We start from the raw sequence: 25,389 nt of genomic DNA, 5'->3' as shown, positions 1-25,389 counted from the left end.
TTACTTTACACAGCTTAGTATCATCTGCAAATATTGAAACTTGACTGTGTAAACCCACTACAAGGTCATTAATAAAAATATTAAAAAGAAGTGGCCCCAATACTGACCCCTGTGGCACTCCACTGGTAACATCAACCCAATCTGAGAATGTGCCATTAATGACCTCCCTCTGTTTTCTATCACTAAGCCAATTACTTACCCAAATACACAGATTTTCTCCTATTCCCAGCAGTCTCATTTTATATACCAACCTTTTATGTGGCACAGTGTCAAATGCCTTTGAAAAGTCCAGATATACAACTTCCACAGCGTCTCCCAGATCCAGTCTTGAACTTACCTCCTCGTAGAAACCAAGCAGATTAGTCTGACAGGACCGATCTCTCATAAACCCATGCTGACGCTGCGTTATAAGGATGTGCACAGTGAGATACTCCAGGATAGCATCTCTAACAAACCCCTCAAATATTTTCCCCACCACAGCAGTTAGACTCACAGGTCTGTAGTTTCCAGGATCGCTATTTAATCCTTTTTTGTTTATTGGTACCACATTTGCTATGCGCCAGTCCTGTGGAACATAACCAGTCCTCAGTGAATCTTCAAATATTAAAAATAACGGTCTGTCTATCACCGTACATAATTCATGCAGAACCCGGGGGTCTATGCCATCTGGCCCCGGTGATTTATCTATCTTTGTGGTTGCGAGGCGGCGCCGTACCTCTTCCTGGGTTAAACTGTTGACATTCCAAAAATAATTTACATTATTCCTCTTTGTCTTTGAGAACATTATCCCAGTCTATGCCTTTAAGGTCTTCCCTTAGTTGCTGAAAATTTGCCCTCCTGAAGTTTAGAGTGTTGGTTGCCCCTTCACTAACGCTCTTAGTAAAGTGTAATACAAAATCAATGATATTATGATCACTATTACCCAGGTTCCCCCCAACCTGTAGTATAATTTCAATTATTGATAGTTACCTTGCTAGATATGGAAATAATATATAAAAGATAGATAGATATGGAAAAAAAATCAATAGTTGATGGATAATGCAGAGACTAATGGATAAATAGTACAGATAAACATTTATTTTTTTTATTTCCCTAGATGCATGTAGTGTAGATCAATAAATCAATGCAAAGAACACAAATAAGCCACATTACTGGTGAATTAAAGTTTGAGATGGATAATAATGAGATAACTGTGATTTATTTTATACAAAAGATAGATCATTATAAATCTTTATAAATAACTATAGAATAGATAGCTACCAGATAGATGGTTGATTCAAAGACAAATAATACATAGAGATAGAGAAAAATAAATAAGAAATATAGATAGAATATTAGATAAATAAAATATTATATAGAGAGGTAAGTAGGTGGATAGATACCCCATATACATAAACATCGTTTCTTATAGGGACATTGCTAGATACAAGTGGATAAATAAAAGATGGATAAATATGACATACACAGCTACTGCATATATGATAGACAACAATACATATAGATAAATAAATATATAGATAAACGATTTAGATGAATGTTTTGTTTCTTTTGGGGGCATACTGAGATGCATTTAGATCAATAAATCAATATAAATAAGCTAGTACAATAAAACTGCTATCTGAGATGCACATAATAACAGGTCCTGGAGTTCTACAAAGCAGCCACTAATCATGCCGTGCCCTATTGAAGCCCCGAGCTCTCTGCAGGTTACTTGGCAACCCCTTGATGATCCAGGTCACCATGAGATAGTCCCCTTAGTTACTTTTATAAGAATCACATCAGTTTGATGCTCTCTGTTACCATAGCAACAACTGTATGGGTATATTCCCTCTATCTCACTCTACCATATCTTCGACAATGAAGGAGGAGTATTATTCTTTAGCAGGAATGGGATGGTGTAAAGCAGATGCTCTACTCAATCTGTTCAAAATTCATTATTACTAGAAGAAAAGCTTTTGTTATGTGTTTATTTGCAATCATTTCTTAATGTAATCTGTCATTTTCAAGGGTTCCTTGTTATGTATAAATATTTCTATATAAAGCTATGTAAACAAGAAAGCAGCTTGTAATGAAAATGGAAATGTCACTCACTGTCAATCCTATTGTGTAGTAATAGCAAGGCTTCCCCTGCTGCAGGAAACAACTTGCCTGTTTTTAATGTTAATATTTAAATATTTTTTAAAGTGTTTGTTACAAGATCCTTCACACTGGTGCATCTTACTTTATAGGTACTATTAAATATTCTGCTTCGATATTCTTCTTAGAAGAAGCAACCAAAGTAACTGGCTGTGTAAAGGTTGCCAGACACCTTACATAGCTATTGTTGTGGACTGGTATCCCTTCGAAATCCACATCAGCTAATACCAGCGTGCAAGTATTCCTAATGAGGAAAGTAGAATACATAAATTATTGCCAGACATAACGCCTGGCAGCTTATCTCTCTTGAGAACCAAAGGATCAGGCATATGGAAATCCAATACGCCAGATCCTTCATTCGTTAAGATTTGCATAAGAGGGAAGGGAAGAATTGGAACAGTGTTGCCTGGGATAGTAAATAATTGCTCTTAGCTATTACAAAATGGAATGGGTTAACAAAAAATAGTTTATATGTATCTCTCTTTCTCTCTGACTGTCTCTGTGTCTTTGACTGAATGTCTCTGACTGTTTCTGTGACTGTTTCTGTTTGAATTTCTCTGATGGTTTCTATCTGTCTCTGACTGTCTCCATCTCCGACTTTCTCTGTTACTGACCATCTTTGTCTCTGACTGTCTCTGACTGTCTCTGTTACTGACCATCCCTGTCTCTGACTATCTCCAACTGTCTCTGTTACTGACTGTCTCTGCGGTCTCTGACTCTCTGCCTCTAACTGTTTCTGAACATTTCTGTCTCTGAGTGTTTCTGACTTTCTCTGTTTTTGTCTCTGATTGTCTCTGACCATCTCTGTCTCTGACTTTCTCTGTCTCTGACCGTTTCTGAGTGTCTCTGTTTGAGTCTGTCTCTGACTCTAGTTTTCTCTGACTGTCTCTGATTGTCTCTGATGGTCTCTGACTGTATCTGTCTCTGACTATCTTTGTCTCTCACTGTCACTTTGTCTATGAGGAGATTTATCAGAAGTGTCTGAGAGCAGAACTGTTCTAGTTGCCCATGGCAACCAATTGCCTCAAGTTTCATTTTCCCACAGCTATTTATAAAATTACAGCTGATCTCTGATTGGTTTCCATAGGCAACTGGAACAGTTTTACCTCAGACATTTCTGATATATCACCAAAAATATTTTGTAGGTTACAAGTTTTGGTGGCTTATATTTGAGAAAGGGCGAAGAGAAAGGGAAGGAAGAAAAAGGAAAGAAAGAAAAGGGGTAAAAAAGGAAGAGGGGAAGAGAAAATGCACAATGCACTAGGCTCATAGCACTTTTTTCATATTTTTACACCTTCTTGTATATCATTTATTTACTGTTTTCAGCATCTATTTTTGAAATGGTGATATAATAATATGAAACTTCACATAGTAAAATTATATGGTTTCAGCTATAAGTGTCTTGTATCAACCAAAGAGTTACCCTGATTTACCTTGTTAAAAGAAATTAATTGTGTGTGGTATAAAGGATATGTTAAAAAGACAATCTATAAGGATAGGGCAACTTTGCCCACTTCCAAGATGACCACCGTTAAGTTTGGGGTGTTTGGGCGGGCATGCTTAGTGGCTCCTGCATCGTTTGGAAGGCGGTGCTAGATCTGTGACACTGGCGGCCGGATTCTGAGGTGTTGTGGACGCTTCCTGACATGCGCCGCAACAAAACACACCCTTTCTGATAAATATCTCTACCTGTATATGGTCTTTGAATGGTTTTGTGGCACATTGTTCTGGCACCCCATGACGAAGCAGGGTGTGAAATGTACGTCGGGGTGTTTGGACAGTGTGGTACTGGACTTGTGGAGAATGGCCTCTGGTTGGTATTATGGTTGTGTCATAGCTGTCTTAAAATAATTTGGGGTGATTTGGAGTATTAGACTAGACTTTGTGTATTTAACCTTCTCTGTTCCCCTAAAATGTGTAATTGCTCCTGTGATATTTATGATGTTTTACCAGGACCTTGTTACACATTTGATATATGATAACTCCCAATTCAGATATTATCTCACTGTCTGTTGGTTTTTTAATGTGTATCTCTTTTAATGGGGTGTTTTTAAATACTTTTTTCTGGACATTGTGTATGACTGATGTGATTCATAGAGATTAATTATGTGTACCATATGAAGTCTTGGTTACTTAACTTATTCAGTGCTATTGAGGTTTTTTTTGGTTATATATTTCTGATAAATCTCCCCCTATCTCTGTATCCTGATCACCTCACACAAAATACTCATTTTCTATAGTAACTAATCAAAGCTCAGAGCTCATATTAATGACCTGTGGCAAATTAGCAACCAATCACAACTCAGTGTCTAACTGCCGCAGCAGACAATGGGGGTCATTTACTAAGGGCCCGATTCTCGTTTTCGCGACGTGTTACCCGAATATTTCCGATTTGCGGCGATTTTCCCTGAAATGCCCTGGGATTTTGGCGCACGTGATCGGATTGTGGCGCATCGGCGCTGGCATGCACGCGACGGAAATTGGGTTTCCATCGAAAACCCGACGGATTCGGAAAGACCGCCACATTTAAAAAAAAAATGTGTCACGAAAATTGCATTCACCTTCACTCAGCCCGGCTCAGTGTATTCCAGTGCGTTCCGATGCTCTTCAGCGCAGCAGCACCACCTGGTGGACGTTGGAGGAACTACCTTAATAAATCCCAGCTGGACCCGAATCCAGCGCAGAGAACGCGCTGCTGGATCGCGAATGGACCGGGTAAGTAAATCTGCCCAACTGACTTGTGTATATGGTGGTTAATAAGTGTATTGTGGAAAACGCGGGATGAAAATTTGGGTTTAAAACCTAGTCTACCTAGTCACAGAAAGCAGCTGTGAAAAATTTGGTGATTGTAAATGTGCCTGTGCAGATTCCTTTGGCAGACATACATACATACACACACACACATAAATACAGTCAGCTTTATATATAAGATTTATGGCCAGTATAAACCTGGCCACTTTACCTACCATTTATCAGAGGTATAAGGCAAGTATTAGTTTTTAGTAGTCTCTAGCCCAGAACCTCAATTAGGCACTGATATATAAATAAATTGGTATTATGTAAGCACAGCAATTGCATAACACAGTGGCCCACATTTAAGTGTTTGCACCAGTTTTCTGTCAGACTGCACTGTTTTTGATAAATGTGCCCCAAAAACTTTACAAGTTATACTGAAGTTTGTATATTCACTGCTATTGCTAAAATTGTATCATTTATCATGAGATATTCCTATGGAAACTTATCACATTTGTATATGTCGATTGTATTTTTATAAACTTCATGGAATAAATCTGTGGATGTGGGACCAACCTTTGGCTATTTGCAACCTATTTTGCATAATGGATACAAATTCTTTTGTCTGCTTTGTCTGTCTGTGGCCATAATGGTATCTCTGCACATGACAGACTTTCTTAATTGTGCCACTTAGTGCAAGCATAACAAAAACGTTACATTGACATCATTTTTTGAGATTTTTTTTTTGTCCTGTGCCATAGAGCAATCCTATTTTTTTAAAAGAAAAAATGAAGATAAACTACAAATTAGAAATATCCAGCACCACTTTACTCGGATTGCTTATTACATTACCACTGTGTTGTCTCATTTTGCTCTGTCCATGGTGCTTAATATCTAAAACCTCTTATGATTTTTTCTACATCTTACCACAGACATCTAAATCGACTTCTTTCTTTTGTTACTCTACTGATGTGATTCAAGGGCTATAACTTCTTAGAAAAAGTATGTGTGGGAAATGGTATCTGTTTTAGCTTTTCTGTGTAACTCCTCATACAACTCATTGTGCATCTTATGCGGCCATTCTTAACAAAATGAGTGTTCATACATTGTAGCACATGCATGGCTATTATCCAATACATAGACTGGTACAGAATAAGAAAAACATGATTCTTTTAATTGAAAGAAATACAACCACGCCTGTCCATGGGTTGTGCCAAGCAGTGTTGGACTGGGTTTCCTTAGGCGCACCAGAGAAAATCAATTTGGGGGCCCACTCTTTATTTATACTCTAGCAGCCTCCAAATTGTGGTGTTTTTTGATGGACCTCTGGGGTTCAATATTGGGTTGAGCCAGGGCCCACCGGAGGATCCTCTGGTACTCTGGTGGGCCAGTCCGACTACACACTGCTATTCAGGTGTTGCACTGGTTTTTGGAAGAAAGCAAAAACCAAATAAAAATTCTACTTATGATCATTTGCAATGCATACCTCAAAGCCCTGTAAGTGAATCAGTTCTTACAGAAATGTCAGGAAAATTACATACAATCAGGTTGTAGTTAAAAATGTGTTTAATTTTCAACACTACAGAAATGATAGACTGGCAATGGCCTAGCAGCTAGCCAGAGGCGCTGTGTAAATACTAGTCTATTCATTTGCAGGAGGAGGAAAAAAGTGTGCAAGTTCTCATCTGGCTGGTTACCTGGAGGAGTGAGTCTCTCTATGGACCATGACAGTAATTAATGTCTTCTCCATTCTTTTCGTTGTGCTGTTTCTCATCGTATAATTAAAATCTTTTAAAAATCCCCGTGAATTCATGATCTGCCTGAGAGTCTTTCTTATTGCCATTTTTATCATGAAAAGATATTCAGGGCTAGTGTTTTGTGTAAGGTTTACATACGCATAAATCTGTGGCATACCAAGATTTGTCACTATGAGACTATCTCCATGGAGGAACTTCATCCAAAATGGAATTTTACAATGGCTTCCTATATGATAATCCCTGCATGCAAGATTACTCGTATGGTCTGTGTTTCTGGAATACAGAAACACTGTCAATGTATGACTAACTTTTCTTTTCCACAGGATGCAGAATATCAAAAGTTGTGTGTCAATTTCATCTTTCGTCAGACTACATACCAAGGGTTTGATACAAAACGAAGAAGACGTCATGTATGTAAAATAGAAATAGCTTTTTACAGTTGGGTTGTAAAAAGCAGCCATGCCCCTCAATTATGTTATCACGGCAGCAGGGACAGAACCTTGCAAGATGTAAAGATATACAAAATACAATAATGCAACAATAAAACAGTTACTAAGAATTCTTAGATGTGTCATAGAATGTACATAGAATATTGGAGATAGGAATATTACATGTGACTACTATACAAATAATGGTGCAATATAAAGCATTTTTAAGTGAAAGGTCCCTTTTATCAGCTAGTTCTTTTTTGCACATATTGCCTTGAACTATGAACAAATGCATGAATGGAGGTAACAATCATTGTTGTTGATAAAGGATTTACAATCTTTAATATTTACTTTTTCACTGCTGGATTACTGCAGGATACTGTAGCATGGCAGTAAATGGTAGGATAAACCAGACAACTTAGGGTTAAAGTACCCTAGGGAGTCTGAAAAATTGTCAAAATATAAAAAGTAAAAAAAAAAATTATAATAAAAAACCTAAAAATTCAAATCCTAGAACAGTGATGGTGAACCTTTTAGACACCGAGTGCCCAAACTACAACCAAAACCCACATATTTTTCGCAAAGTGCCAATGCGTCAATTTAAGCAGTAACTTATTACTCCCTGCTCTGTCACAGGTTTAAAGTATATAGGCCCCTGAGGACACCAATACAGTAGAAAGAAGAAGACGTTTGGATTATCATTGTAGCTGTCTTCTAGGGTCCTGGGCTCTCTAAGACTGCAAGAGGCCTTGTGTCCTGTCTGGCGAACTCTGTGCTGGGGTGATGGCTCGGGTGCCCATAGAGAGGACTTTGAGTGCCACCTCTGGCACCCGTGCCATATGTTCGCCACCACTGTCCTAGAATTTATATAAATAAACAGTAAAAATCATAAACACATTGCGGGTCATTTACTAAGGGCCAGAATCGCATTTTTCCGGCTGGTTACAAGAATATTACCGATTTGCACCGATTTTCCCTGAATTGCCCCGGGATTTTGGTGCACGTGATCGGATTGAGGCGCATCGGCGCCGGCATGCACGTGACGGAAATCGGGGGCGTGGCCGTCGGAAAAACCGCCGTATTCGGAGAAACCGCCGTATTTTTTTAAAAAAATGCGTTACTTGACACACCCTTACCTGCACTCGGCCTGGCTTGGTGAACTTCAGTGCACTTCGACGGAATTCAGTGCAGCAGTGACACCTAGTGGACATCGGGCGCACGACCTTAGTGAATCGCCGGAAGACCCGAATCCTCCACAGAGAACACGCGGCTGGATCGCGACATGACCGGGTAAGTTAACCTGCCCACAGTATCAACGTGTCTGAAAATGGCGATCTTTCAAAATTTATTAATGGTTTTTCACTGCGTTTAACCCTGTAACAGAAAATAGCGCCCAAAGTCGAAAATGGCACTTTTTTGCCATTTTGAAAAATATAAAAAATTCTATAAAAAGTGATCACATTCATACACACAAAGAATATACATGCATTTATAATATAAATTATATATGATAGATCCCTAGTGTTGCCATTCCACTGTCCACTACCCAGGCATTTCTTAACTGATCTGCTGGCTTAGCTGTGTACTGTGGAAGATGAGAACTATTATATACATATATACAATGTGCTGTATAATATGTATACAATGGTGCACATCTTTTATTCTATAGTGCAGTGATGGCAAACCTTTTAGAGGCCGAGTGCCCAAACTACAACAAAGACCCGCTTATTTATCGCAAAGTGCCAACACAGAAATTTAATTTGTGATTTATATTCCCTTCTCTGTCACAGTTTTCATTGATACCAGCACTCTGAGGACATCAATAAAGCAGAAAATAGTCCCAGGTAGAGCTGTCACTTTAAAATAGCTCTGTGCACAGTAAGTCCTGGGCTGTCTGGGACTGCAGGAAGATACCTGGAGTCATCTCTGGTGATGGCCTGAGTGCCCACAGAAAGGGCTCTGAGCGCCACCTCTGGCACCAGTGCCATAGGTTCGCCATCACTGCTATAGTGTGTCATGTTGGGTGGCTGGGTCCCCGGACACTGTGGTCCCATAGCAGCTGCTATGGCTGCTCCTGTTGTAGTTACGCCCCTGCTGTGATGACAGAAATATTTTTATACCTAGACTTGTGGCCAGGACAAGGATCATCCTCTGGACAGGGGTTGTTTACTATAAGAGCAGTGAGACTATTGAAGTTTCTGCCGCATAAGGATCTTCCTACATGTTTAAGAGAAACCTTGGGCGCCTTTCTGGAAAGCAAAATAAATCACAGGTTATGGGAAAAAGCATTTGTTTAATTCTCAAGTTGGACTTGATGGACCTATGTCTTTTTCCAACATTATATACTATGAAACTAAAGAGTATGCTATCTATAAAGTGTCCTTCTGTTTTCTTTCTTCCTTATTCAAGCACTTTATGTAAATCAGCTTTCTGTCTGTATCTACTGACAGCAGAGAGATAAAGGAACCTAATAAAGTACGTTCAAGTCCGCACAGTTTGTGAAGCCCCTTAGAAGGAGAAGTGCAGCGCCCACAAAAGGCCTGGCTTAGTCCTTACATTGATAGATACTGGAAAAATCGGGCAGGTGTTAGACACCTTTTTCAAGCAGTTAACAAGTGACCCAAACAGGGTATATAAAGGAAACCTAGTATGCAATACATATAAGGGTGTGTGTCATTAAAGTGCAACTGGTATAATAAATATACAGCATTAAATTTCATCAAAATTCACATCCAATAGGGTGCATGAGCATTAAGAGTATACATATATACTTGTTATGCATTCAATTACAAAGTGCATAGTGTTACAAATATAGTGTGTTTTTGTGTAAACATGTGCAAAGAAAAGGGTTAAAATTCCCCAGTGTACCTTAGGAAGGATTGCCCGGGGTGTAAGCATAAGTTTCAAATATAATTAGATATCGGCATCTGAACCGTCGGCGTCTGAAATGGCCCACGCTTGGTAGTGTTCAACAGATTAATCTTTAACCCCTAGGCGAACCAGTATGTTATACTACATCCCTGTGGTTAGATACTTAGCGCACCGGGATGTAGTATAACGTCCTGCTTCTGGCACCGGCTCACGAACGGAGCCGGCACCAGAAGCAGCAACTGTCAGCTATCACAGCTAACATCGCGCGCTAGCGCCCGGGTTCGGAGCCGACTCCAATCGCGGGTGTAAACCCCTTACACACAGCGGTCATGCTTGCAAGGGTGTTCCTGCTATGGATCGGATCCCCCGTGCCCCGGGGCTGCCCGATGATCCTGGAAGGATCTGGGTCTGACTGTAAACTGTCTGAGGATGCATCTGCATGCTTAGACAGTTTAGTTTACACTGCTCTACAATGACGAAGTATTGTAGAGAAGTGTATTGGGCTTGAACCAGTCATCAGAAGATCGCTGGTTCAAGTACAAGTATGTAAAAGTAAAAAAAGTTAAAATCATGAAAGTTAACACATTAGAATAAATGAAAAGTAAATACATAAAAACATAAGCCCCTAAAATGTCACTTTCCCATAAAAACACTTAATAAAGTATGAAAACACAAACACACAAAAAAGCCACATATTTGGTATTGGCGCGTCTGTAACAATCTGAATAATAAAACAGAATTGTTAATGGACTTGCACGGTAAATGCCAGGGAAAAAAAAAGCAAAAAACGTTCCGACAAAAAATTATTTTTAGTTAATACCTTTAAAAATTGCTCTAAAAAGGGATTAAAAAATGTTAAGCACTCTAAAATGAGACCGCTGAAAAGAAGAACTCTTCTCGCAAAAAATAAGCCCCTAAACAGATTTGTCAGCTGAAAAATAAAAAAGTTCTGCATATGAAAAGATGGTGATGCTAAAATGAACAAAATTTTCTCCAAATTTGTTTTTATTCAGTAAAATTTAATAAAATACACAAAACCCCCACATATTTAGTATCGCTACGTCAGTGAAAAACTGCATTATAAAACAGAATCATTATTGGACCTGCAAAATTAACCCCATAAAAAAGAACCTCAAAAACGCTACGAAAAAAAGATCATTTTTAATTAATGCCTTTTAAAAAATACTCTAAAAAGTGATTTAAAAAAGTTACGCACTCTAAAATAAGACCACTAAAAAGAACAATACTTCTCACAAAAAATAAGCCCTTAACCATATTTGTTAGCTGAAAAATAAAAAAATTATTCATATGAAAGTTGGTGATGCTTAAATTAACATTTTCGCCAAATGACTTTTTAATTAGTAAAAATGGGGGAAAAAACTATATAAATGAGGTCTTTCCATAATCGTGGAGACTCATAGAATAAAAATAATAAACTATTTTTTTTACGGAATGGTGAACGGCCAAAAAAAACCACTAAAAAAGTTCCTAAAAATTGATGATTTTCATTTCCTCCACCAACAAAGAGTTAATAAAATTTCACCAATTAGCTATAGATGCCCCGAAATTATTTACCAGAAAAGTGAATCTCATGTGGCAAAAAAATAAGCCCCTATAGGTCCAATATAAAAAAACAAAAAAAATTATAGCTTGTACAATGTGACATAGCAAATCTAATCTGCATGGCGCATCATTCCCTTCTATGCCCGTCCGTGCACCCATACAGTAGGTTACCACCACATATGGGGTATCAGTGTACTCGGGAGAAATTGGGTATCACACTTTGTATAGCCTTTTTTCATTTAATCCATTACAAATGGATATTAAAATTTGTAGACCACATCTCCATTTTGTTTTAACCCCTATAAAACACCTAAAGGGTCAACAAACTTCTTAAAAGTGGTTTTTCATACGTTGAGGTGTGTTGTTTCCATAATGGGGTAATTTACGAGTCTTGCTATTATTTAGGCCTCTCACAGTCAATTAGAAGTTGAGCAGCTCCATCTAAATATTAGTTTTGGTGATTTTCACAAAAATTTTAAAAATGGCACCCAAATTCTGAGAATCATAACATTCTAGTAAAATATGTATAATCTTAAAAAAACATGCCAACATAAAGCAGACATTTGGGAAATGTAAGTTATGAATTTATTTTGGTGCTATCTGCATCAAAAGTAGAGAATTTAGAACTTTGAAAATAAAGAATTAAAAATGTAATGTCACACAGGTGCACAAGCTGTTATTGTCACACAGCTCCTATTACTCTCAGTGATAATAACGGCTCGTGCACCTGCATGTCCATTAAATCAGCCTGGACAAATTCTATCCACTGGAAGTAAACATAGAAGCTTTCTATAGAAATACAGCAAGCAGAGATCTAGAAAACCAAGAGGAATTGACATGGAAAGTATATTTAAAAATTGTAGAACGTTACATTACACAAATAGTATCAATTATTTACTGAAAGTGTCCCTTTAAGCTCTGCCCACCATACCAGCAAAATTTTTCTAATAGTTGGACAACACCTTACATTTTTCTATTGCTGAAAAGTGGTTAATAGGGCCATGCATCTTAGTATAATTGAGACTTTTGGGAGGACTTTTTGCACCTTATGTCTTAAATGAAACTGGACACAAGCCATGTAAGGGTGTTATGTAGAGAGGGGCATCGGAAAGGTAAGTGTTGAGTTTATTTTTTACAGATTTGAGTGTGAGCCTCAGATTATGCTTGAGTATAGAATAGAATGAAACTTTATTAGAGATGAGCGAACACTAAAATGCTCGGGTACTCGTTATTCGAGAAGAACTTTTCCCGATGCTCGAGTGCTCGTCTCGAATAACGAACCCCATTGAAGTCAATGGGAGACTCGAGCATTTTTCAAGGGGACCAAGGCTCTGCACAGGGAAGCTTGGCCAAACACCTGGGAACCTCAGAAAAGGATGGAAACACCACGGAAATGGACAGGAAACAGCAGGGGCAGCATGCATGGATGCCTCTGAGGCTGCTTAATCGCACCATTATGCCGAAATTATGGGCAACAGCATGGCCATGACAGAGTGACAGAATGAAGCTAGATAGCATGTAAAACATCCAATAATTGACCCTGACACTATAGGGGACGGCATGCAGAGGCAGAGGCAGCGGCAGCAGGCTAGAGAGTGGCATGGCGACATACCCTAATTGGACTCAGGCTTCAAACCAATGGGTGTCAGAGAGGAACCAAAGGAGGTGAGCAAGAAGCGCTCAAATAATATCGGTACATGATAAAAGATCAACCAGAAATCAAATATATAGAACGCTACTGTATGCGTAAGTAAGCTCTTTGTATTCTCCTATGGCTATTTTCTAGCCAAGTATCAAAGCACACTACTATGCCAGATGAGATGACACTGAGTTAGTGCCTAATTGAAATCCAACCCCTACTAAATTTTCCCACTTCGGTCTTTGCTATGGATATGTGCGTCACTAAGCGCAGAACACAGCGGTCGCAAGTCTCACTACAAATTACTCAGAATTGGCTAGTACATGCACTGCAGAAAGTACAGCCACCAGCAGATCAACCAGAAATCAAATATATAGAACGCTACTGTATGCGTAAGTAAGCTCTTTGTATTCTCCTATGGCTATTTTCTAGCCAAGTATCAAAGCACACTACTATGCCAGATGAGATGACACTGAGTTAGTGCCTAATTGAAATCCAACCCCTACTAAATTTTCCCACTTCGGTCTTTGCTATGGATATGTGTGCCACTAAGAGCTAAACACAACGGTAGCAAGTCCCCCTGCTAATTCCTCACAAAATGGTACTAGATGCAAATTAAAATAAAAAAAGTAGAACGTTATTGTAGCCCTAAGAAGGGCTGTTGGGTTCTTTGAGAATCACTCCTGCCTAACAGTAAGCTAATAGAACACCCTAACGCTTTCCCTGACCAGCAGCAGCTCTCTCCCTAGCGGCATCCAGACACAGAATGATCCGAGCAGCGCGGGCAGCGGCTAGTCTATCCCAGGGTCACCTGATCTGGCCAGCCAACCACTGCTATCGACGTGTAAGGGTACCACGTCATGCTGGGTGGAGTGCAGAGTCTCCTGGCTTGTGATTGGCTCTGTTTCTGGCCGCCAAAAAGCAAAACGGCGGGAGCTGCCATTTTCTCGAGCGGGCGAAGTATTCGTCCGAGCAACGAGCAGTTTCGAGTACCCTAATGCTCGACCGAGCATCAAGCTCGGACGAGCATGTTCGCTCATCTCTAAACTTTATTAATCCCGTTGGGAAATAGTTTTGTGCATAATTACTCCAGGGCATGAACAGTGTTTCACATAATAAACAACACAAATAACGTGACAATTACTACCTTAATTTTTTGGGGGGTGGGCACTGAGGGTGTGACTAAGTCCTTTGCTTTTGGCACCATATGGTTAAATAGTTATATTGCCTTTGGGATGAAGGAGTTGTGGAACCTCAAGGTACGACAACACACCTTGTGGTAGCGATGACTTTTGTTGCTCCGTTGCTGCAGTAGTGTGTCGTGTAATGGGCGGGTGCCGTTTTTCTCAATGGCTTCAAATTTTCTAAGGTATCTGGTTTGCAAGGCTTCCTCTAGTGGACACAGTATATCCCCAATAGTGCTCTGGGCTCTTCAGATAACCTTGTTGAGACAGTTCTTTTCTCTACTGTTTAAGCCTCCTCCCCAACAGACAATATGCTCGCCATCATTTTTTTGTAAAATATTTTAAATATTAGGGTGGAGATTTGGAATGACCTCAGCTTCCTCAATATGTGCAACCTGATCATCGCCTTGCTGCATACCCAGTCGATATTGAATGTACACCTCCAGGTACTTGTAGATATTGACCTGATCTAGTTCTCCCCATTGATCCTAATTGCTACTGTGGCAGTTTTGTTCCTCTTTAGGTCGATGACTATCTCCTTTGTTTTTTTGACATTGATCACTGATTGTTGCTTTCGTTCTACTTAACAAAGTCGAATGGTAAGTAAGAATGAAAGCAAGTTTACAACTAAATTTTAGCTTTATTTATAAATCAAGTTTTCTGACAGAAAAAAACAAAAAAACAACAATATAAAAAGCCCTGGTCTATTACAAGTCAATGATATATGTTGGGTTTTATTCCCATGTGTATAAATAAATACAGAAGCTGTAGAACGTAACCTTAGCATGACTCTTCCTTGTACGCCCACACAGTAACCTTCTAGGACTTATTTAGTTCCAGAATAGTGTAATTTAAACAGAAAAATGTCATTTGAATTTTTTAAATGCTATATTTTGCGTAAAAATAGGCAAAACCTGATTCAGGTGAAAAAATGGCAGCATTTTTAAATCTGTTATAACCCTGTGATGACTTAAAAATTTATCATTCTTTTACATTTAGAACTGCCGTCTTTGGTTAACAGAGTAGCACCACACAGAAGCTGTCTGCATTGTATCATACAATCACTTTTCAATACGTTCTGATCCATTATATCTTATGTGACAGAAAGCTTTGCTTTGAAGTTTTAATCTCATTAGCAAAAATCCAACTGTGATGATGGTTTCTCCAAAATGCAGTACAGTGCAAAGATAATTTCAGTGTAGATGAATATGTGAATAGTCTGCTTCTCTAGAGTGCAGAATTCCAAACATTCTATATAGATTATATAAGGCAGTGATCTGATATGTTTATGCAAGTAAGAAATCCATAAAGTACACTACAACAAAGTATACTATGCGAGTGTCAGTGTTCTGGGTCTGTGGACCAGAGTCTAAGGGGCACATGGTCTTCACCAAAGCCTGCCGCAAAGTGGGATGGTCTTGCTTTGGCGGGGTGCCAACAGGCTCAACAGGTGCGACTAGCCCGCGGTGGCGGCCAAGGTGGAAATGCAGGACACAGTCCAGGCCCGGGGTGACAGTGGGAAAACAGTGCTGGAAGGAACACTGGAACTAACGGCAGGAACAAAAGAGCAGGCACACGGAACAAGAAACAGACTCGAACACGGGAACAGGGCGCAAAAACGGATTGGCTGGCTGGCTGTTTGCACCTCTCTTTCTTTATGTGTTCAATACTTTTACCTGTAACATTTCCTAAACATAACTTAATTTATGGACATTTATGGCTGTATTTATTTGCCAGTGTGGATTGGATGGGATGTTACCAACATCTTATTTTCTGTATAAAAGAATTTCAGATTAAAAACTACAGTCAGGTCAGGTTACAGGGATCTATTTTCACTAGAGATCTTCTTTAAAAATACTAATTTAAAAAAGCTGTGTATGCTGTGCTTTACTCTAAATTTAATTAGTAATATCTTACAGAAGGGGGTTAAAATGGGTGCTTAATTATTGGTCCAAATGTGTTAACTGGGAATACGCACAGGAGTTTTACTTATGAAACTAACGTCAACTCAATTTTAGGGCAAAGTGATACTTCAATGAAAGAAACACAAAGGTCTTCATGAATTTTAGTTTATAAAACCAAGATTTCTAGCGGCAGGAAGTCAGTATTAACACAATATTGACAAGCTTGCAACTTAACCCCTTAAGGACGCAGCCATTTTGCAGGTTAAGGCTCAGCCCGATTTTTTGGATTCTGACCTGCGTCGCTTTATATGGTTATAACTTTTGAACACTGTTACTTATCAAAACGATTCTGAGATTGTTTTTTCCCCACATGTTGTACTTCATTTTAGTGGTAAATTTTGGCTGATAAGTTTTGCGTTTATTTACAAAAAAAAAGAAAATATGATAAATTTTTTGAAAAATTTGCCATTTTCGAAATTCAAAATCATTGCGTTTCCAGGCAGATAGATTTACCACCTAAATAAGTTGCTGAATAACATTTCCCATTTGTCTACTTTACATTTTCATAATTTTTGATATGTCTGGATAATTTATTTTGATGTCACGCGGCTTACAAAAAGAATATCGCTTTTCCAGATTTTCAGAATTGACTATTTTGGGGATAAATACAGTTTGGAATGAAATTTTACATATTTAGCATCAAAACCCCCGTATATAACCAACCCATTTTCAAATCTGCACCCCTCAAGCTATCAGAAACCGCTTTTACGAAGATTGTTAACCCCTTGAGATCTTCATAGTAATTGAATCAAAATGGAGGTGAAATTTAGAATGGTCAAATTGTTCCCTTATACGTTCATTTAGCACTAAAATTTACACATTTCCAAAATATAAAAAGAGAAAACCCACCATACAATTTGTTCTGCAATTTCTCCTGAGTACAAAGACCCCCCACATGTGGCCGTTACTTGTCTTATGGGCGCACAGCGAGACGCAGAAGGGAAGGAGCGCCCTGCAGCTGCCAGGATTTTAGTTTCCTCATTGGCCCCTTTTGAAGGCTATAAAATTTTCGCTTTTGCATTATTGGGGCCATGTGATGCCATTTTTTTTGCGGGATGAGATGCTTTTTCCATTGTTACCATTTTGGGGTTGGTATCACCTATTGTTGAAAATTTAGGAACTTTTTTTGAGGGCAGGAGTAGAAAAGCATCAATTCTGTACTGGATTTTTTACTCTTTTTTTTTTTTGGTGTTCACCGTATAGCCTAATAATCATGTTATCTTTATTCTATGGGTTGATACGATTACGGGGATACCAGACTTGAATATATTTTCTTACGTTTTACTAAATTTGTCAAACAAAACCCTAATGTGGGGAAAAATCTATCATTTATGTATTGCCGTCTTCCAAGTGGCATAACATTGTTACTTTTTTGGCTACGGAGCTGGTTGATGGCTTGTTTTTTGCGGGACATGTTGTACTTTGCACCAGTATCATGTCGGAGTACACATGGTTTTTTGATCGCATTTTATAGCATTTTTTGTGGGATTGAATAGCTAAAAATCATAATTTTTGGAAGGTTTATAGCAGTTTTTTTTTACGGCGTTTATCGTGGGGGTTCAATAATGATTTACTTTTATTCTACGGGTTGTTACGGACGCGGTGATACTATATATGTGGGGTTTGTGTTATGATTTAGACTTTTTTTTTAGTTATATGTCTCTTTATATGTTTTGGGGGTTTTGGGCATTTTTAGTGATTTATTACTTTATTTTTTTATTGAATAACATTTTTTTTTTTACTTTTTCACTTTTATACCATGGGACATGAAGAAGCAATCTTCTGATTGCTTCTTCATGATAATATTCTGCAATACTCATGTATTGCAGAGTATTATCAGTGTCAGCCTATACACTTGCATAGGCTAGCACTGTGCCAGTAAGATGACGTCACAGACGCCATCTTACTGGCAATTCTTGCAGGTAACTCTGGGGTCCAGATCGGACCCCAGAGTTACTATAGCAACGATCGGCGCACCCCGAAAACGGTTCGGGGGGGCCGATCGTGGGGGAAAGACCCCCCAGATACATGTTAGATGCCGCGGTCGCGCTGACCGCGGCATTTAACGGGTTAAGCACCCGCGATCGGAGACAACTCCGATCGCGGGTGTTACACTGGGTTGCCGGCTATCAGTCACAGCCTGCACCCCGTCTTTCCCGATGCCGGTTCGGCTCAGATCTTGAGCCAAACCGGCATCAGCTCAGCGTCCGATATATCGGACGCTGAGCGCTAAGTCACTGAGCTCAGCGTCCGATATATTGGACGCTGAGCGGGAAGAGGTTAAAGACCACTGAAGGACATTCTTCCTGGATAACAGCACAAATGATACCAAACTTAATTATTTTTTCCTTTTAATGCATGACAATAATATAAGAAAATACTTCATGTCAAATGTAATTCAATTCATATTTTTTTTGTAAAAGTCACAAAAAACGAGGTGTATTAGCCATTACCATGAATAAGACCATATGACATTTATTACATATTACATATTTAGACACTGAATAGGAGGCTGAACATTGGACCAGAACAATAATGCAAAGTAGGCAGGTGGCGAAGCAAACCCCATGTTGCTGGGGGATTATCAATTGTGGAAAAAAAAACGATCAGTATGTTTCATCAGAAATACCTCATTCTTCCAATGATAGCTGCCTTCTGGAAGCAGTTCTGATACCTTTAAAGAGGACCTGTGACCCAATTTATCAAGCAGCTCCTAGTGCTTGATCAAACACCGCAGTGTTAGAGTGATAGCGTTACAGGAAACCTCCGGTAACGCTATCTAAGGCTGCATTCACACTACAGTATGGGGGACGTATATACGGCTGATATACGTCCCCCATACACTTCTATGGGCTCGCGGCGCCCTACGGGAGTGGTACGGAGCAGCACACGTACCGCCCCGAACCACGGGAAAAGATAGGACATGTCCTATCTTTTCCCGTATTACGGCACCGCGGCCATATATCGCTATGGAGAGGGGCGGGGGTGAGCTGCGCTCACCTCCTCCTCCTCTCCCCACGCTGCCATGTGCCAGCCATGCTACGTTGCGGCGGGCTCACGGCAGTGTGCATGCAGCCTAACAGTGCTGCGGAGTACAGTGTAATTGTCGGACAGCTCGCAAAGCTGGGGGCGGGGGCTTTGCGAGCGGTCTGATGATTACATTGTACCCCGCCACAGTGTTTCCGGTAACGCTATCACTCTAACACTGCAGCGTTTTTTCAAGCACTAGTGCCAAAAATTTAGGTGACAGGTCCTCTTTAAACACTTGATATAGTTAACCCAGTCCTTTCTATTGTTAATGTAGCTGCCTTTAAGGGAGAGTTGAGACATCCTGATGTCATATTTGGTTGGCCACCTTAAATGTGGATAGATGGCCATAGATTATTTGTTTACTGGCAAAACCTGACAAAATATTATATTATATATTTGATAGGAACAGTCAAAATATTTTGTGTATGGGGATTCTGTACTCCCCCCAATAGAGTCGAAGGTATTGAGAGTTCCAACAGCAAAATATCAAAATCCTTCTGAGAGATTTTTGGCAGTGATTTTCTCATTTCACCCATGCATAAGGGTCCACAGGAATAGGGGAGTTGGTAAAATAAAATTCAAATATAGACATACATTTTTGAGATAAGTACGGTAAATGAAAAGCAAAAATGGTAATTAAGAATAATCTATTTGCATGTTTGTTCTGAACTGTAAATCAGATGATAAATGTAACCCATGTGACTCACCAGGCTGGTTTAATTGCATGGTACTTTTACTCCATTGGGACAGCCCCACAATTGCCACCATCTTTGCTCCAAGACTGGATCTCCTCTTCTTTGTAGTACCACCAGCTGAATCTGAAGATACTGATGTACCCTTCTCAAGGTTGTACATCTCTCCACTGATGCTAGAGCTGCGGATGACATTTTTGGACGAGGAACTAGCCTCCCCGTTGAACATTTTGGGGAGGAAAGATCTTCACATGTGGAGGAAAGCAAAAAGGGAAGATTAAAATAGATTTATAATCATTTACATAGAATTTAATTTTGTGACATGAAGAATAAGAATTACATTATCAGAAAACAAAGCAATACCTTCTATGGGATGAATTGCTGAACTATACATGCCTATGAAGGAAGAGGCATGTCTTATATACAGAATTAAACAGTATTCATTAAAAAAAGTAAAAATGTAGCTGTTTCTGTCAGCTGAATTTGTGTGATGCCATGAATTATTTATATCTGACTGATTTTAGCAGTAGCTTAAATAATCTGTTCTATGCTCTGCAAGGGATCATCTTGAGATGTGTTAAATAAAGTATGGCTAATTATGGTGATTTATTGAATGTCTTCTCTTTTATGCAAGAATAAACAGAAGCAAATAAGCACAGAAAAAATACAGAAATGTAAACACATACATTTTACTGTAGTTTTCTTCTTCTTTGTTTTTGTTCTTAGATGGGTCTAATTCATATATTGTAGATGTAGTAGATGTTTGTAAAGTATGTTTTGTAATAGAGTAACATCTCCAAAAGCCATATCTCTAAAATTCTAATTTTTTAGTGCAAAATTGGGTGAACTGCTCAAACAATTTTAACTCTATTTCAGTTCAAATAAAATAAGGAAGTTTCATTGGACTCTCAATCTAGAATCTGAATAAATAGCACCTGTATAGTGTATAGTAAGAGGAATAATATTTAAATAGGCTCTTGTATATAAACATAAGTTTGCATTAAATGAATATGACTTTTTCATACTTTATTTATGCTTTTATTGTACACAAAACTGAGACATGCTCACTCACAGGAAGATAAGCAGCACCATGCCTGGACTAGTAGCACTTCCTAAAGCCTGACTATTATGCAGCTTTTTTCAAATGAGTTATGCAGAATAAAAATAACTTGAATCTACATACATGTTTAGCTGTGCCCTGTTCTTTCTGCTTTCCGTCTACTGATCATGGTAAACTTAAGATATATATACAGTACATGATGTGCCTATACAGGTAATTATAGATCCAGACAAAATTTTTGCCAGTGACAAAATTTTTTGCTGTAATGGGACCCAGGATTATAAATAAAGCTTCATTACAGACACCTTACAGCTGATAATTGCAGCCTGGGACTATAGTAAAGCATCCAGAGACTTCACCAGAGGTCACAGTGGTAGAGGGGGTCGTCTGTAAGTCGGGTGTCCTTAAATAGGGGACCGTCTGTATTACATAATGACTCTGACTAAATGACCATAATCCTCTAATAGACAGCTGCCTTTCACATTGCAAAAACCTTGATAAATGTGTCAGAAAGCTTTTTCTGCATAAATTAGACCAGAAGTCTCGAGAAATTGGCTTAATACAACTCCCCCAATGTTCGATTGCATGAAGCAAATGATTATAATTACAAACTATTTCCATCTGTTTTTGTTAATATAACCTAAAACTAATGTAATGAAAAACTTTAAAAGCGTAAAACTTTATCAGTTAAAAGTAACTGTATTGCTGTATTGGGACTTTCATGTTTTATATTTAGTTCTATTAAAAATCAATGACTTTTACAGGAACAAACAGCAGCAATTTCTGAACAAAATAAGGAAAAGGATCCGTAATATTGTTAGAAGGAAACACTGTCCCTGTATCTCTGACATCTCTAATTTCCACTTTCAGTGCAATTCCACCTTGTATGTATGTGTCCTGTAAGTCAGTACTAGTGTGAATGTGAGATGTTCCCATACCACCTTCCTCACAATCCCTTATTAGCTTTCTCTCCCCATTCCAGGGAAACAAGACTTTATACATCAGAACTGTGTGGGAAGCCTCAATCTTTGCAATTGCACTCCTTGTCGGCAAGTTGTATATTTTAGTAAAAAACACTGGTCCTCATAGTTATCAAAAAATGCATTTCTTGTGCTATATATCATTTTCACAATGTCATAGTGGTTCCATCAAAGCTAGAAACAAGTAGTAAAATCATTGTAGACCAAGATTTGCTCAATTTATAGAAATCTAGCAAAATTTGCACAGAAATTATTTCTATGACTAGATACTGAGGGCACAGTTAATAATAAAGAAAACTTACAGTTTTAAGAAAAGTATGCAATTACCTGCAATTCTATTTTGATCACTAGTATAATATTGTCCCTACGTTATTTGAATAGGTCACAATTATAGACAAACACAAACTTACTAAACTAATGAAAGGTTGTACTACAAAGGAACCCCCAAGGATAAAAAAAAATTCAGTAACCTTTTCAGTAAAAGCCACCTACACCAAATTTCCTACAACTGTGAGGACTTTTGGACTATTTCTCCCTGCAAATGTGTTTTTCTTCACCAATATTTATGTCAGACCTTATGTGCAGGGCCTTCAAAAAGATATCACTAAGACCGTATGTATAAACAATTCTTCTTTATATAATATTCTTTAAGCATTGACATAAGGCATATGTACATCACCATTCTTCGGCTAGCATGCCATAGTCCTTATAGCAGGGCCCTCTGTAGTCATGGCACAGTATCTCAATAGGGTTATGGTCAGAACTCTTAACTGGCCATGTTGAATACCAATCAACTTCTTTTTCGAATATACTTTGTTTGACCTAAGCCGCACATACACATCAAATGGAAAATTATACATTTGGCAAGTTCGGCTGACCATCTTATGAGGTCGCTCAATGTCCCCAAATGACAGCTATTAGAGGGGATAAGGGTAAGGAAAGTCAGAATTCAACTGTCTGATCTGAAGGAAAACTACTCAGACACTTGTGGCCAAGTCAATTGTGCAGGTATATGCAAAGGTGAGAGTGAACGTTGTCTTGTAGACATATTTTTATGCATTTGTGCTAAGAAGCTCCACTATTGTCTCATCCCAGAGGCAATCTATAACATCTGGGTGGCTTTAGGCAAACGATAGATGACAATCTATAGGTATTTAACTGTAATTCACCCTTTCTCTCTCACCACTTTTTGTAGGTCGCTTGTTGGAGTGGACTTAACAGGATACTATCTCCAAAGGAGAGGAGCACTAGCGGTGACAGTTCTCCATTTTTAGATATTGGGGCAGATTTATCAAAAGTGTCTAAAAGTTAGACCAACAATTTTAATATGTGCCATATTTTTCACAGTGTCTTATGCTGAATGATAAATCTTGTGTTGTTTAACCCCTTAAGGACGGAGGGTTTTTCGTCTCATTTCTCGCTCTCCAACTTCAAAAATCCATAACTTTTTCATTTTTCCGTGTACAGACCTGTGTGAGGGCTTATTTTGTGCGTAACAAATTTTACTTTCCCGTAATGTTATTTATTTTAACATGCCGTGTACTGCGAAGCTGAAAAAAAATTCCAAATGTGGAAAAATTGAAAAAAAAACGCACGTTCTTGTGGGCTCAGTTTTTACGACTTTCACTCTTCGCTCTAAATAACACACCTACTTTATTCTTTGGTTCGGTGCGATCGCGGTGATACCAAATTTATATAGGTTTTATTGTGTTTTAATACATTTTCAAAAATTAAACGAAAGTGTACAAAAAAGAAAAACATTTTTTTGCCATCTTCTGACGCTAATAACTTTTTCATACTTTGGCGCACGGAGATGTGTGAGGGGCCGTTTTTTGCGAAATGAAGCGATGTTTTCATTGCTACCATTTTGAGGTCTGTGCAACATTTTGATCATTTTTTATGTTATGTAAAAAGGTGTAAAAGTCGCATTTCGGACATTTGAGCGTTATTTCCCGCCTCGGAGGTCACCGCCGCCTGTAACCATTTTTATATTTTGATAGATCGAGCATTTTGGGACGTGGCGATACCTAATATGTTTGTGATTTTTACTGTTTATTATGTTTTATATCCGTTCTAGGGAAAGGGGGGTGATTTGAACTTTTAATATTTTATTAATTTTTTTTCTTTTTTTTTTTCACTATCTTTTAGACCATCTAGGGTACATTAACCCTAGATGGTCAGATCGCTGCTACCATATACTGCAATACTTCTGTATTGCAATATATGGCATTTTTGCAGCACATTCATTACAATGAGCCACTGGCTCATTGTAACGAATATGCAGCTGCCAGATAGCCTTGTGTCAAAAGAAGACACGAGGCTACCATGGCAACCGATGACGTTCGGGGGCGTGGCGATTGAAAAAAAGATGGCTGCTTTTAACTGCCGCCGGCGACTTTGCCGGCGGCAACGGGGGGGGTTAATAGCCGCGATCGGTGCTAGCACCGACCGCGGTTATTAGCGGTGGGGGTTTTATGCATTATGCAAAAAACCCCACCTTTGTATGAAGAGGACTCAGCCCGTGAGCCCTCTTCATACATCCCTTATACCTCTGCGCCGTAGAGCTACGGCGCAGAGCGTTAAGGGGTTAAATGGGTATTCCTATTTCAGCAAATTATCATGTTAATGTTTTTATTACAAAAAGTTATCCAACACACTTTCTGTATCAAATCCTCATGGTTTTCTAGGTTTAAAAAGCTGCTATGTTTACTTCCAGTGGACAGAGATCTGACCATGGTCACACAGGTGGATGACTCGTTATGTCATAGAGTAATCAGAGCTGTGTTTTATAACAAGCTGTGCACCTGTGTGGTCAGATTTCTGTCCACTGAAAGTAAATGAAGAAGCTTTCAATAGAATGACAGCAAGCAGAGATCTAGAAAACAGTGAGTAATTGATACAGAAAGTATATTGGAAAATTGTATAACTGGTTATAATACAAACAATAACAATAATTTGCTTTAATGGGAATACCCCTTTAAGGCTATGTAGTCCTACTACAACTCCTTCATTTTTGATTAGCATATACCCTACAAATGTGCTAAAATGCTGGTATAGTTGCATAATTTTTGGTCCACATACCATTTCCCTCTAAGTAATGGCCTATGACCCATTTGTTACATTAGTCCTAAAAGTGTCTTATAAAACCATTGATAAATGTTGTACACTGATTGATAACTATGTCCCATATTGTCTAACTGTGGATTGGTGCACACCCAGATTTTGAAGAATGCATTTGTAGTATTTTCCCTCAACAAGTCTTCTAAGCTCGTTTGTTGACATGTCAATACAATATTTAGTCTTTCTTCCGAATTCCACATTTGTTAGTAACAATGATATTCGCTCCTTGCAC

General features: G+C 38.7%; 1 protein-coding gene across 1 annotated transcript in view; it reads right to left on the bottom strand.

Moving 5' to 3' along the window:
• LOC140112090 (regulating synaptic membrane exocytosis protein 3-like) overlaps positions 1-20,242 on the bottom strand; it is a 32,330-nt gene extending 12,088 nt beyond the window's left edge. Inside the window, exon 1 of the mRNA XM_072132437.1 lies at positions 20,013-20,242. Within this exon, the coding sequence (XP_071988538.1) occupies positions 20,013-20,226 (214 nt within the window). The 5' untranslated portion in view covers positions 20,227-20,242. The remainder of the gene's footprint in view (positions 1-20,012) is intronic.
• Between the last annotated feature and the right edge of the window lie 5,147 nt (positions 20,243-25,389).

The sequence above is a fragment of the Engystomops pustulosus genome, unplaced genomic scaffold (genome assembly GCF_040894005.1).
Source record: "Engystomops pustulosus unplaced genomic scaffold, aEngPut4.maternal MAT_SCAFFOLD_638, whole genome shotgun sequence".
Lineage (NCBI taxonomy): Eukaryota > Metazoa > Chordata > Amphibia > Anura > Leptodactylidae > Engystomops > Engystomops pustulosus.
Note: the sequence above shows the minus strand (reverse complement) of the source record. Positions and strands in the feature narration are given on the sequence as shown.